At 31.0% G+C, this 16,389-nt stretch overlaps 1 protein-coding gene across 1 annotated transcript; it reads left to right on the top strand.

The window, feature by feature from the left end:
- The first annotated feature begins 81 nt into the window (after positions 1-81).
- On the top strand, positions 82-11,783 carry LOC120580629 (uncharacterized). The gene is made up of 12 exons (XM_039834653.1): positions 82-252; positions 320-558; positions 625-683; positions 6,085-6,147; positions 7,606-7,673; positions 8,065-8,220; positions 9,017-9,129; positions 9,275-9,354; positions 10,609-10,688; positions 10,836-11,015; positions 11,279-11,388; positions 11,699-11,783. Exons 1-12 carry the CDS (start codon positions 82-84, stop codon positions 11,772-11,774), a joined length of 1,395 nt encoding a protein of 464 aa, XP_039690587.1. The 3' UTR covers positions 11,775-11,783.
- The last annotated feature ends 4,606 nt before the right edge of the window (positions 11,784-16,389 follow it).

Here is a 16,389-nt window from a genome sequence, read left to right as displayed (position 1 = left end):
TTAAAATAATTTTTTTCCAAACATTATCAGACTTTTTATACTATTAAACCAAATGTATAAACTAAAATGACAAAAATAAGGATGGGAAATGGTAGGGATACATTTTTTTGGACTGATCCGTGGTTTGGTGGTATTCTGTTGGCGGTGCGGTTTAGACGGTTGTATGAGTTAAATGTCAATAAGTTGGTGTCGGTGGGGATATGTTTGAGTCTGGCTGGGAGGAGGGGGAGTGGCGTGGCAGTGGAGGCGGAGGTTGTGGGAGTGTGAGGAGAAGCTATTAGGGGAGTGTAGGTTGTTCTTGTCTGATGTTACTTTGCAGGTTCAACTCTCTGATCAGTGGAGGTGGAGGCTTGAGGATAGCGGTGCTCACTCTGTGCGTAGCGCTTACCATATGCTCACAACAAATGTCAGTCATGTTGTGGACGCAGTTTCGGATATGATTTGGCACAGACATGTCCCCATTAAGGTGTCTATTCTTGTTTGGAGACTTCTCCGTAACAGTTTACCAACCATAGCGAATCTTGTGGCTCGTGGGATCATCTCTCAAGAGGTGCAAATGTGTGTGACCGGGTGCGGTGAAGTGGAAACAACTAACCATTTATTTTTCTCATGTTCTATATTCAGAGACTTATTGTATATAGTTCGTGCTTGGATTGGGGTCTCTGGGGCTGATCCGTTTGATGGTGCTGATCATTTTCTTCAATTTTATTTTTTGGTAGGCGGGTCAACAACTAAGAGATCCTTTGTTCAACTCTTGTGGCTTTTGTGTGTTTGGGTATACGTTCTGAACATAATAATAGATTATTTAAAATTAAGGTTACTACCATTCACCAAATGTTGGAAAAATAGCAAATTCATTCCTATTGTTGGATGAAGGTGGTTAATGTTGTTCATGTTTTAGGAGTTTATAGTTAGCTTTCATGTCCTCTTGCTTCTCTAGGCATTAGTTAGCCTTGTCATTTTGTTCATTGGACTCTTGTGTAACTTTTCCTGTATTCTTTTCACACATCTTGTGTTGAAGATGCGGTTGCGGTGTTGTTAATATATATTTCATTTTTGATTGTTCAAAAAAAAATGAGAAAAATAATATATATAATTAAAAAAAATATAAATAAACATATATTTTTAAAGGATAAATAAACATATTTATTAAGTTAACTTATACTATTTATTAGTTTCAATTGAATTTTTGTGCTTATTGATTTACTAGTTTGTACACCATCCTCTTAGAGTGGTGTTTAAGTGCATATCCATATTGTAATATCGAACCTAAACATTAGGTACCGAAAATTAAGGGCTAGGCCTATACGATAAAGGTCAGGTTCCTTTAATATTACTTTTCTGTTTTTCAAAGTCTTCATAATAATCATTCGTTAGCGAAAACATATTGAGGGTGGGGGGTTGTTCTCCAATTATGTACTTGTATGTTTGCATCACCTAGTAGATGAATGTTTGTAGATATCAAACATTTAAGTAAAATAAAAAAAGTATCGTTAATCAGTGTTATAAGAGCATTGTTAAGAAATTTATTAATAGAAACTTTGTCTTGGAAATACAAACTTTTACCTTTGTCTTAATAATAATCACACCACTTTTTGATGCAAATTTATTAATTTTAACACTTTAACCAATGCCTCAAGGACACTCGTTAACATTCTCCGATAAAAAATAAAGTGTAAAGTAGGGTTTACAAACACCTAGTAAATGGATGCCAATAGAAACCATGATTTTTATTTTCTCAATAAACTTTATTTATGATTTGTGAAAAAATAATTAAACTTTACTTAGATTTACTTGTTTAGGGAGATTCCACTACTCAAATGGTTAGTTTTTTCAAAATTCGATAACCGATTTAATACCCGACTATTCAATGGGAGCAATCCAACTGTCCATTTGTGGGGGTCCATTTAAAACTAGAGCTTAAGCTCTATATGAATTTGTCCATCAAAATTGATACATAAGAGAATCGAACTTGAGAGAAACAAACTTCAAGATCTCGAGCCAAATCACTAGACCAACCTCAAATGGGAAACAACACTAGGGACCATGAGAAATAGATGTTTATAGTTTTTCTTTTGTGTGAATGGTAAATAGATGTTTATAATGTATGCTGAACCCCTTATTGGCAAATTTAATTTCACTCATCTAAAAGTGACTGATTTTGATTTCACCCATCTAAAAGTGACTAATTGTTAAGTGAAACAATCAAAGAATAAATTAAATTTGACTCAAGTGAATAATCATAAAGTGAAACAATTATTTTAAGAAATGCATATTTTGTTATGGTGTTTCTTTATTCTGCATTATCATTGAATTATTCATCTATATGCCAATTGTTAATCTATGGAGTACTTGACAATACTGGGTTCACACAAAAAAAAATGTTGTTCACTTTATATTAATCGACTAAAAGAAGCTTACTAGAGAATGATTATTTTAGTTTACCATCATTGTAATTTTTCTCAAAATTATTTCTTTATTTTATTCAGTTTTTATATTTTAAATTATTTCTTCATTTCATTCAGTTTTTATATTTTATTCGATTATAAAACAAAATTCTATGGCATATTAGTTTGAGAAATTTTTTATAATGAATCGCTACAAACCTATATGGGCCACATAGGAAATTTAAAGAAGGCTGAAGTTCTCCAATTGGAAATTTGCTTTTCCCACTTCAAAAAATGCTTAAAAACACCAGGAAATTACTAATATAATCCCAACGACAATTAGCAGCCGCCGGTTATTGAGCAACGACAATTAGCTGCCATCGGTTATCTTACAACGGTAGTTAGCATTGGCGTATCTCTACAGGGTTAGAAGGCATGAGGAATTCATTATATGGCTAGAAGGCATGAGGAATTTTTACAGGGTGCACGAGTGGTCTTGGGGTGGGATGGCATTGGCGTATATATACACCCAGCTTTCTTCGGCTACGTCCCTACGGTTGGCTCCATTGTCGGATACATATCTCTACTTAAGGTAGTAATTTAACATGTTGCATATCATATTATAAATGCATAGATATTATTGTGTTTGTAAATAGTTGTGATGATGATTGTTTGTGTATACATGTGTTAATATGATTGTTTTTTGTATTTCTAGGCATGGACTCCGAAGCACTTCACCAAATTATATCAGTAGAACCCTAATGAGAATTATGAACATCCTTCCCACGTTTCAACCGATTTGTTCGGACAAGGGGTCATGCTTCAGCAAATCACTATCGAGGCTACCTAGATTGGTTGGCGATGGACGATGGCATATGGAGTCTGTACGATGATTACCGGGACATTGTGCCTTTTCAGGATATATTTTGGTACTCCTGTTGGATCATAACCAACACTGGGACGAAGTGTCGACACTTGCCGGAGCGGGTGATGAGGCAGTACGGGCGTGTGTAGAACGTTTTAAGGCCTCATACGGATGTGGAACCTCTTGACCTAGAGGAGATAGCCCTGGCCTTTCAGAGATTTTATTATCGATATCATATCGTTGGCTGATCGAAATTGTGTGGCACGGGATCCGTGGCGGACTACAGGGAGATACATTTATTGGTTCTACCGTGTCTCTCATTCGCATGAGCCATCTAGCTGAGGTTGTTAAGAAGCCACCACCTAGGCCTCATAATCAGGAGGTCATTATTGAGGAGGAGTATGCCAGAGAGCATCCCGACCCACTTCAGGTTATATGGAACATCTACGACATAGCAGAGGAGGTGTAGCGTAAATGCGAACCACATCCATACTATCACAATATGTTTATGAGGATTGATGTAAACTATTAGCGTTAATTGCAAAATGGCAAGTGTACCAGTAATTTTTATCAAGTAATAAAGTGATAAGTAAAGTATCGTATCCACATGGATTGTCCTTTCTTCCGAACAATTCTAGTTACTTATTTTTGTAAGTTTGTTGGTATAAAAGAAAGTTACAATTTTTATCTTTTTGCAATAGAGCGAAGTTACCTGTTTTGGTTGCAAAAAAGTAAGCAGCGGTTAAGATTCTTTGAATCCCCTCTGTATATTCGTTGTTGGATAATATGTAATCTAAATGTTGCGTTTATTTATCTTTTGGTGACTATCAAAAGTGATAAGGCCGTTGGGCGTTTCCTAAATAGGTAGAGCACTACCTGACCAAATGGGTTTTAGCCACTGGGTAACTAATTAGACCTTTCACTCCAATGGCTAGCTGCACCTGCTGATCGCACGATGATCCTTACATGCGGGGTCTTGTTAATTCAAAGGTAATTGAGACATAAACTTAAATTGGCTTTCCGGTGTTTCCCAAGGCAATGAAGGCCAAGATTCTCTTAGGTCTACCCATCTAGATGGAATTTGCTCCTCCTACATAACATGAGAAATATCTAAGGGACAAATATTGAATTGGAAAAGGGTGACATACTATGTATTGTGTTCAATATAGATATGGGGGCAAAATGGCAACTATATATCATCGTTATTACATAAAAGTTTCGTCAGATCACTTGACATTCTTTTCACTTGGGTAGCAGTGATGTGTTGCTAGACACCGCTTATTGTTTATAATATTAAATATAAGATTTAATATTATTGTCAATGCTACAAGAACCTACAGGGTTACACACAAAATGACAGTTAAATGAGAAAAATAAGTGAGACTTATTTTGGGGGTGCATTTAGTAAGTGGAGCTAATTAGTTAGCAAGAAAATCAAATGGGTTATTGGGCTTACATAAGTCCAATAGTGCTTGACTGGTTGAGTACCCAAGTGGTTTTATAATTAGAGCCGTTTTGCTGAAGCAAGAATACACACTTAACCTAATTCACTCTTTTCTGAAACCCTAAATCTGCCCCTTCTCTCTAGGCCTTCATTCGTAAGAAGCTAACACCGTGAGTGAAGGAAACAGTTCGTGTGGGCTAAGTGGAGGTGCTATCATTGAGCAGTACCCGTGATCACTCTCCTTTTGAGGTAAACACATAATCCTTTAAAGTTGTTGTTTGATTTGTGATTAATGATTTAATCAATATATGTTCATCTGAATTTATCCCGCCAAGAGGATTAAAATTTTGAAAAAAAACCTCTATTGAAATCCCTACAATGGATTCTTGAGAGAGTAGTTTGTTTTTTGTTTTGTTTTATCATTTTGCTTTCTTTTTACCCTTTGTACAAAAAAAAAAATCGAAGATCTGGAATTGAAGATGGAAAAACAAATTGTGTTATTACTACATATTATGTTGTGATGTAGATCTGGGATCTGCTACACTGCAACAATTGTGATAAAAATTTTGCTAATTAAATACAATTTTTTTAAAGAACTAATTAAATCCAAATTTAAAATCTCAATAATTAAATAGTTTTTTACTTTTTCAAATTATAGAAAAAATATATCTTGTCTATATCTTATCATATCTACATACATCTGCTTTAATCTATCACATTATCATATTCTAACTATCAAATGTGACCTTAATAGATTACAAACACAACTTATTGCAAGTAAATGTAATGGACACCTATTAAGTTGGTTTGGTCATATTTACAAAAACCAAATAAAGACATTACATATGGGGAAAATATATAAATTTATTAAATTTATAGTTAAATATAATAAAAACACTATATATGGTAATGAATTATTAATTTTTTGACTGGAAAAAAAAAATAATTAATTTCCATATGTAATATTATTTTATTTGGTTTAAACATAAACTTAATAGATTTATATATTTATATATTTTTCCAATAAATTTACATATGGCAGTTATTGGGGAAAAAGATTTTTGAAATTCAAATTTCATTTGGCGAAAATTCTAGAGACATATTGTATGTACCGAGGTCAATCACACTCATATAAATTAATATTATTTATGTTACAAACGTTTCTTCTCGATCTTTAAAAAAAAACATTTCTTCTCAGAGATTCTGCAGGTAATTTTTTTCTTTTAAATACTTGAGGGTGTGGCAAGAAGTTTTATGAATGATTTTAATAGATTTATTTTTTTTTTAGGAAAATTTTAATAGATTTCATGTTTGCTAAGTTCTTGATCTTCTAACATTCAAAATAACGAAATTTGATTTTTGTGATTGTTAAATGGAATTTATTTTAGGTTTTGAAGATCTTGATTTCAAAATGGACAACAAAGATAACGATCAATGCTTCGTTAATGGAGGTAAATTATTCTTGATCCCTCATTATATAATATTTATGTCTCATTCATATAACTTTTTTAACTTGGATTTAATTTATGAATTGGATTCTTTCTCTTTAATTGTTACATTTTTTCTTTTATTTGTATGATTCTAGTTTTCTATTAAACTGTGAATACTGAATATGATATTTTTTTTTCATTTGATTTGGTTTTAACTTGATAGTACAATAAAAAAAAGTAGAGTTATCAGATGTATTATCAAAAAATTGAAATTAATATATTGTACGAGATCATCATATCGTTAAAATGTTTGTTAGTTTTAAAAAAAAAAACAAATAATTTCAAACAAGAAGAGGAACAAATATGTGTGTAGGGGGCAATATATATATATATATATATATATATATATATATATATATATATAGAGAGAGAGAGAGAGAGAGAGAGAGAGAGATCTCAATAGGTGACAGAGAGATAGGAAATCATAAGCAAGAGAACTCAAGTTGATCAACCTAGAGTCGTTCTATCTTAATTCATCAAATCAATTAAAAGCTTTGTGTAAAACAAGATCGTTAAAAACAAATCATTCATATTATGGTGAAATTCTGATTGATTTGTGGACAAGATGTGTCATCTTTATATAAGAAAATATCTTAGACTATAAAAATCATGGTTTGTGTTGTCTTAAATATACAGAATTATGGTTTGTGTGACCTTATGCTTAGGTTAACCATTTCAATAAGATTTTATTTTGATTTTTCATTGGAGTTCATCATCTTTGAGGCACTACTAGAGACAAAATCGACTAATATACATATAAATAATGATTTTCTTTATTTAGCTGGTTTTCATTTTCTTTTATATTATTTTTATATTCTTTTGTTAAATTCTCTTTTACTTCTCTTCGTATTTATTTGTCATCTGGTTCAATCTTGGTTGAAGCAATTTAATCGTGATTTGAAGGCCTCAATGTTATCATCTTAAGTTCAATTTTATAATCTTAGATAGATACCATGTTATTGAGTTCAATATAAATAATTTCTCCAATACAAAGATGTAAAGACAAATAACAAAATATCATTATCTCCTTAAAATTCCATTACAATTAGCATGGGATATTGTTGGGGAATAAGTATTATCTTAATGGTTATATATATGCAAAGGATTTTAGTACAATTTTATTACTAAAATAAAATCATTTCTATCTAAATAATTTGCTTCATACAAATATATAAAGAAATAGAAGAAGAGACTATTATCCCTTAAAATCCCAACAATTAACTTAAGGTTATCATTTGTGTAAGAGTCTACTACTGATAATTATAACTACGTGTACATTCTTTTTTAGAGGATATGTATGTATGCCTATATATGGTAAGTTATATACACACATATTTATTTATACTATGAAAATATAAACTTCGAAGTACTAATTTCTAATGTTGATTTTATTTATAATTGAAGTTGATTCTTCTTCAGTTGGAGTTGTCAAAAACATAGCTTCAAGCACTTGTGAAAAAACAGAGGACATTAGCGGAAAATCAAAGGTTAGGCCTAAACTATGTAGAAATGTAATTTTCTTGCATGATTTTGATGAAAAGTAAGTACTAAAATTTACATATTCAATATTGTACATTTTCTTTATTATCTTTGGTATAGAGAATTTAAATTAATTTTTTTTTACTTTATTTATTATTCTTCTTGTCTTTGGTTTTTTTCTTCTTCTATTATATGTGTGGATTCGATCCCTCAATTTTAGTTTAGTTTTTCTAAGTTGAGATGGTTTTGGTTCATGTATCTCATCTCCTTTTATTCATGTTTTCTTTTATTTGTATATATTTAGGGTGCTACAGTTGGTTTACAATATGCACCTAATTTTCCAAAACAATGAATTAAATTGATTACTTGTAAGAAATTGTTCATGATATCTTTGCATAGGATACACATGGAGTTCAACCAAATGACAGTCGTGAAAAAGATAAGGATGTTCCCGAGCCTAAAAATATAATAGGTCTTGACATCTGCAAGGAATTTGAAAGGGTTAAAGCTTTTGGGACTGTCAATAACTACATGCCCTCCATGAATCTATTTGAGGTATGAGTTCTTTCATTTTTATGAAAATGATCAATTGTGATGCATGCATTAATTATTATAAATTTTTCTTTAAGTTAATTTATATCTTATTCACATGTCTGTTTACATAATCAATTTTTACATTATTAGGATTAAATTCATATGTTCTTGTGAGCATAACTCAATTGGTAAGAACATTGCATAATTTATGCAAGGGTCGGGATTCCAACCCCGAATGCCCACTTATTCATCTTAAAAAGATAAATTACTAGCTACTTGACAAAAAAAAAAGGATTAAATTCATATAAACTGTAGTAGTATTGTAAGGATAATTTACACCAACAACCAATAATAATGGTTATATTTTTAAAATTTGTTGATTTTAATAACCTTTTTTTTACTTTTATAATATCTACTATAATAACGTCACATTAAGATTTGTTGACTTTGTAAACATTTTGCACTAACCACAAGATAATATCATGGTTGTGGATGTGTTAACCACGGCGTTGCGTCCCCTTGAATGCACTTTTTACTCTAATTTACAATATCATTTCAATTAGGACTCAGTGTGGTTGTAGGCACTGCTACAATCCAATATTTAGGCCACATACCATGATACAATCCACAATTTGAAACGTATATATAATGGCGTTGTATCAAAATTAACTTTTTCTTATTTATAAATTATAAAATTTTAAAACTTTAAATAAAATGTTAGTTAGCTAATTGTTTATAAAATTTCCTACAAGTTGTTGATTTTACTATAAACTATATTAATAAAGTGTTCATTAATATTATTTATTTGGATATTTAGGTTTTCTACCATAATGATGACCGAGTGAAGTATTTGGAACCTGGAGAAGTTTTGAAAAATCTGACAAATAAGGAAGATATATGTGGGCCTCAAGTACCACCGCTACAATCAAGGTATTATAAAAAAAATATAAACAAATATCTCTCTTGATGTTGGATTCTATCAATTTATCCATTAGGGCCATGTAAATAATTTTTGCTTTTTTTTATTTGTTATCATTATGTATATTCATTAATGATTAAATGTTTATGATTGTAGCAATAGCTTAGAGGATGATATTTTGATTGTTGAACTTGGGGAGGCATCCACTTTAAACAACAAGAGGAAACATATTTCAAGTAAGAAATTTTTGATTGATTGTTAACATTGAAATATTTTACTTTAAGAGAACATATTTGCACATTTATAAATGAACATCAAAATATGTAATAGACCAATGGATTTAATTCAATTTACTTTAAGAGAACATAATTACACATTTCTAAAAAAGACATGCATCATTTAAAAAATGCAAATAATGATATTAAAGTAAATTGTGTTTTTGTCCAAAATACACATTCATATATATATATATATATATATATATATATATATATATATATATATATATATATATATATATATATATATATATGTGTGTGTGTGTGTGTGTGTGGCGCTAACTTACTTCCACCAAAACACATTAAGGAGTAAGCTAGCTACCTACACCCACTTAGTTTTGACAAAAAAAATAAATTAAGTTCTACTATTTTAAATAACTAAAAATTAAAGAATAGTTTTGTCAATTTAACTATATTTTACAAAAATGTAATAAAATGACCTAACAGTTTTTTTTTTTTTTTTTTTTTTTTTTTTTTTTTTTTTAATCCTTGAACTTGTTAGTTTTTTTATTTTATTAATCCATAAAAAAAAAGGCATCAGTGGATTGACATGGGAAAAAACATTTCATTCCATTTTTTTTCCGGTATATCCCATACCATGTTCGAAGATAATAACAATAATCTTTGTTTCATTTTTTTTTAATTTTTATTTCGAACCAATCTTTGATTCATGATTGGAATGCTATATAATTTCCTTAAATTTTTAATTTTTTTGTTTACAATAAAATGGATTTTACATATTTATAGTACAAAGAATTAAAAGATACTTAAACTATGATTATTAACTTAGAGGTTACAATATTAGGGAGATCATTTTTTTAAAGAAAATATTAGGGACATCATTGTTCTAAAAGTATATTGTCAATGTATATATGTATAAAATATGTGTGCGTGTATGCATTTTATGATAAATGTTCATATATATTTGAGAAAATGGAAGATGCAATAATGGAAACTAGTTTTTTGTTTGTTTGTACAAGAGTATAAACTAGTTTTATAATTATGTTCAATACGAATCAGATAACTTTTTGGTATTTGAAAAATAATGGCACAATATAGATTTTTGTGCCAATATGATCAGTTCTTAGTGAATATCCGTGAAACACGAAAAACTACTTCACACCAACAATCTATCTCCATTAAACTATGTATTTATACGATGTAAATTTAATCATATTAATTTCTAAAACTGATTTTCTTTTATTGTTGAAGATTTTTCTTCTTCAAACAGTGCTGTCAAGGATATTGAAGAGAGTAAAAAGAAAGGGAAGTCAAAATCTGCTGCAAACTCCGTATGTTCTTGAATCCATTTGATTAAATTTAATCACTAAAATATACATTCATTGGTTGGATTTTATACATGTTTTATTTTCATCCTTTGTTTAACATAAAATTTACTAAATGTTAATTTTGATGAAATATTTTTTTATATATTTCAGACAAATAAAGAAGCGGAAACAAAGTACAAACCATGGAATTCAAAAAGAAAAAATGCGACTGAAACTGAACCTTATGAGCCTTATCAATTTGTGGGACTCTTTATCTGCAAGGAATATAAAGGAAAAAGATGCATAGGAACAGTTGATGGCTATAGTCCTAAAAAGGATAACAAGCTCAGAGTATGATTATTTATTTATTTATGCAACTTACTTAGTTTATCGCTTTATAATTTATTAACTTTTTTGCAATGTTTAATTTCTATAAAAAAATTATAAGTTGTGTTGAATTTTGGACTAAAACAGTACTATATCTTGTTTCTTATATATATATATATAGCTAAGTTATTTTACTCATTACCCTAAAACTATTTGAAATGTTGATTATACTCTCCTTATGTAGATATAGGTAGATAAGTTATTAACTGACAATTATTTGGATGTAGGTTCAGTACAAAGTTGATGGAAGGATAGAATACATGACTCAAATTGAGGCTTTGTATAGTATGGCAAAGAGTGAAGACTTTTCGTCAGTTCAACCATCACTATATGAAAGGTATACATAGATTGTTATCATAGTACTCTATAACAAAAAGTTGAATTATCGATAAAAATAAAAGATGAAACAGGGTAGTCTCTAATTTTGTTGTTTTAATGTATAATAGTCAAATTAAATTGAAGATAAAGAAATTGTTAATCTTTTTGTAATTCAACATTTTTAGTAGTAATATTTGGAATCAACTAGATAAACTTCTTGGTTTATTTTAGATATTTCCAACCTAACCATTATAATACTAATAATACCATTGATCTTGTTTTTCTTGTACAACTATATGTTTAATTTTCTTAACTATGTACAATTGAAGCTATCACTCAAAGAAGAAAATCAATAAGAAAAAGGATGACAAAGGAAAAGGATCAACTCCAGGAAAGAAAAAATGAAATGCATATTGCGGTAAGTAGAAAGATACTTAAGTTTTTTTGGCATCTATAAAATCTTCCAATAGCTAGTAGAAAATATGGTTAATTTACTAAATTGATGACCATGATATATTATTATGAAGTAAATATTAGTGTTTAAAATCGAAATGAATCTAAAGTTTTTTTTTATGCTTATGAATCTAAAGGTTAAATAGGTAGAGTTTTAAGTCAATATCCTCTATGTAAACACAATTAGCATAATTTATAATTTTATGATTTATTGATTGAGATAACAAAATATCTTATAGACTTACCAAAACTCTTGTTTGACAATAATTTTTATCGTGTATATTTCAGGTCCAAAAATATGAAGGGAATGCGCAACAATGAAGAATAATTAGCTTGACAAAATCTTCCAAACCTTAATCTATTTTATGATATTTTTAAACTCTTCTATGTCGTATTTAACTTTGGTTTATGTTGATTCCCATTTTTTGACACTTTACCAATCGATTATACTAGTTTGTTAAACTTGTATGTGCTTTTTATAAATCCTTTAAAGTGGATATAGAACTTAGACTACTTTATAAATTTTCTTGTTAAATTTGCTTGGATATAGAACTTAGACTCCTTTAAAGTGGATATAGAACTTGACGTGTGAGTATATACTAGCACAACCCAATACATTGATCCATATTAAAAAAATCTAGGACGTGAAAACAACCAAGTTGGGATTTCTCTCATTTGGGTGCTAACAACCAATGACGGAGCTTGGTATGGGCTGAGGTGGGCCACGGCCCACCCTCCCAAAAACAAAACAAAATTTTTTCTATAAGGAAAATACTAAAACACCCTTTGTATAAAAGAAAAATCCAAAATGGCCCACCCTCTCCACTAGCCGAGCATGATCCTTCATTCCCTCTGGCTCTTCTAACATGGTGTTTCATTCAATTTTCAATTTCAACTCCATCTCTTTTTATTGTCGTTTCCTGTTCCGCTTCCAATTCACCCAATCGGCGTTGCCATAACTGAGTTGAAAGCCCTCATCGTAGTCTCTCTCACTCTCACACTCCTTATCTCAGGTTTTTCACTTCAAATTTGAAAGTTTATTTACCGTATCTTGTTGTTTTTTGAATTGATAGGTGTTTTGTTGTTTTATGTGTGTCTTTATAAAATTTTTTTATCAACTTTGTGCTTTTTTTTTTATTTACGACGTGAATTTTGTGTTTATATATTAAAGTTTGCACTTTATCGTTTATTTTAGCGGTCCACCCCAAACTTTTTTCTTGGCTCCACGACTGCTAACAATCAAGTTGGGCTTTCTCTCATTTGGGTGCTGTGTAAGTTAAACAACTTGACTTAAAAGTAATTTTCAAGCATCAATTTTTTGAGGAACTTTCTCTACTCCTTTTTTTTTTTTTTTTTTTTTTTTTTTTTTTTTTTTTTGTAAACAGGTTATCCTTCGCACACAACTGAAGAGACTAATTCTTTGAACCTTTTGGAATGCAAATGATCAATAAAATCTTCCTAAGAGTTTTAACGCTCTAATCCCCTTAATTTTTAAAAAAAAAATACATATATTTTATTGTGAACCCACTATAATCATGATCCCCCCTCCCCCCTTATTCATACCTTCACCCCAACGAAACACTTATAATTCCTGTTTTACCCTTTTTGCCATTCATTTTTTTTACACATTTATTTGTCACCCTTACTTTCAACTTTTCCGAATTAAGCATGAGTTCACCCGATATTTATTTTCATGAAAACTAATACAATGATTACCAATTTCAAATTTAATTTTAGAAAATCCGAGAAAATGTTTTCAGTTAGTTTATGTAATATCCTGTGTAAGACTTCTCGGTCGTCAGTGCCATTTAAGTATGTCTGAGCAAAATTTTATAGAAAAGGGCATTGTGGTTATTATAACACTTGTATATAAATATGTCAAGTTACATTTTTTCTTCATTTTCCCTACCCATTTCTCTCTCTTGGATCTTATGCTCTGTCCCTTTAGTCAAACATACAGATGTGATTCTTATGTCAATTGAAGCTTAATGCATGCAAGCCTAATTTTACTTCCTTTTTCCCTTTCCTCTCCTGGCCGAAATCTTCCCCTTTTCTGCTTGTTTGAGGTTCAGTCAGAAGATGTGCACATGTGTGTTTGGTGCTGTATATGGCTTAGTTTGGTAATTAGAGGCAAGAAGTGGAGGAAAGAATCAAGGCAATAGTTTGGGTATGGGAGATGAAGCCTGCATAGTCTTAGTTTATGTTTTGATGATGTTTTGATGTTGATAAGAATTTTTAGATGTTGTTTTTATTTTGGTAGTATAGCATAAACTATGTTAAAGCACCTAGAAAAATTGCGCCTCGTTATACTTTGTGATTCTTTTGTGTCATACATAGCTTATGTCCCAAATAACTTCTTTTCAGCTGTCAAAACTGGTTTTCTGCACTTTTTGAATCGATTCATTCTTGCTTGAATCATGTCACCAAAAGTCTCTGACTTGGGGTGATTCATTCCATGAAATTTTAAATCTTATTACTCCTGAATCAATTTAAAATAGTTTGAATCGTATCATGAAATCTTTCTGATTTATATTGTATCGATTCAAAATAGTTTGAATCCTTTCAATCTTCTTCCCGGGCTTTATGAATCGATTCAAATCTTGTGTGATACGTGTAACACACATACTAAACTGTCTAGAATATTTAGAATGTGCGTTAACTTAGTACCGGATACATTAAAATTACAACATAATTTCGACCAAATGAAAATATACATCAATACAAGTTCGTACACCTGATAAAGAAAATGCTAGCTGTCAAATACATATATCTAATACGTATTTGAGTACATAAGAATAGTCTGCAACTGGTAAGAACGGGCACTTGACGATAATCCATTCAACTACGAAACTGCCACCTCTTGCTAATAAATGGATTGGGATGAGATGGAATGTCACGGTGAGTTTCACCTATCCAAGGCAGTAGGCAATCTTTGGGGAAACCTACGATCGCCATTTGACTATACTCAACCCATTTCGAGTTTATACGTGCGTGTGTGCTCTAAATACCTCAACGATCATGAGATACTAAGATCGTTATCTGAACTACTTAACATATCCTGAAAACTGGACAATCAGGGGTAGACTAAGATTGTCATTTGTGTGCTATTAAAAAAATGTTCTGATGCATAAGCATATACATGTTCTGATTCATAAACCGTTCATCTTAATGTTAGAAAGTTAGCGTTGAACAAACATAATTATCTGAGTTCATTTTACGGAATGGATCCCGAGTGGAGTAACCCCGGTCACCATCCCAATCCCACTGCCATCTGGTGAAAATTCCTATCTGAGGCTAATCACCAGAAGTCCTCTTGTCGTTGTGTAGATTTCTCAAGGAAATCCCATCCAGCCTAATCTGGAGCCTGCGAGGGACACAACTTAATTATGCATAATTATTGAAACATTAAGGATTTGCCTTTTAACTGGGGTTCTAATGTTACCCAGGTTTGCCCCGCTCTCTTTCAATGAAACATTCAGGATTTTCCTTTTAATTGGGGTTAGAATTCTACCCAAGTATTTTCATACAAATAAACTATTAAATTCTCACGTGTTATACAATGATGACCTATGCCTGGACTCACTTACACATGTTATTTTCTATTATAAAATGGCCCTACTGAAATCTTGCAAATCGGTCTCTGGATGTGAATAATGTACATTTTAAAAAATATTATTTATGGTACTGAGTTGTTCGCTCAGTGAGCTTTGTTCTCTTGGAGAGCCAACCACTGAGAGGCTCGCTCGACAAGTTAGAACCTCGCCATAGCGAGATAAGTCAGTAGTGAAACTTGACTTGCTCGCTCTGGCAGCTCTAACTCGCCTCGGCGAGCATGACAGTTGTGGAAAATTTGCAGAATTCTATTCTCGATCCAATCTTCATACCCAAGCCTACCAATACCTATTCAGTAATTCCAGAATGGTCTAAATGTTCTAAAATCAACTTGTAAGTGAGTGTTAGCATAGAAGCTCAGGCATAACATTTATGGGTACTAGAATTTATACATTTAAATCTATAAAGTGTTAATTTCTCACAATATACACACAACACCCAATGGTGGGTTCTATCTAAAGGAACTTACCTAGATAATCACTTATGGAATCTTTAATCCTTCTTGATGCTTCTGTTTAATTCCCCATAATCACTTCTGCCTTCATCTTCCCAAAACAGCTTATTTCTCAAAATCCATGACAAAACCCGTAAGTATTTTCCAACAGAATTTACCAAACTTCGAATATGTTTTCTGAATTCATTTCTAATCCGAATCATACAAAATTTATATCCGAATTGAAGGGAATTGAACGTAGAATCTAAAACTTCAACAATTATTCACTTCCAGTTTACCCAGAACAAGGTCAAGACGAAAATGTCCGTACGAATTTTAACTAATGTTCCATATAATTCAGCCATAAACATTCTAATCACACAAATCAGTTTTGACAACAACACCAGCCCCTATTACAGCAACAACAGTCCACATTAATGTCTTAAACAACTTATTTACGTAAGGTAAGACCCCAAGGGTGGGAAAAATAACACTAGGAACTCACATGACAAAATCTGAAGT

This window comes from Medicago truncatula, chromosome 5 (genome assembly GCF_003473485.1).
Source record: "Medicago truncatula cultivar Jemalong A17 chromosome 5, MtrunA17r5.0-ANR, whole genome shotgun sequence".
NCBI classification, from domain to species: Eukaryota; Viridiplantae; Streptophyta; class Magnoliopsida; order Fabales; family Fabaceae; genus Medicago; species Medicago truncatula.
The sequence above is the reverse complement of the archived record's forward strand: the minus strand, read 5'-3'. Positions and strand labels throughout refer to the sequence as shown.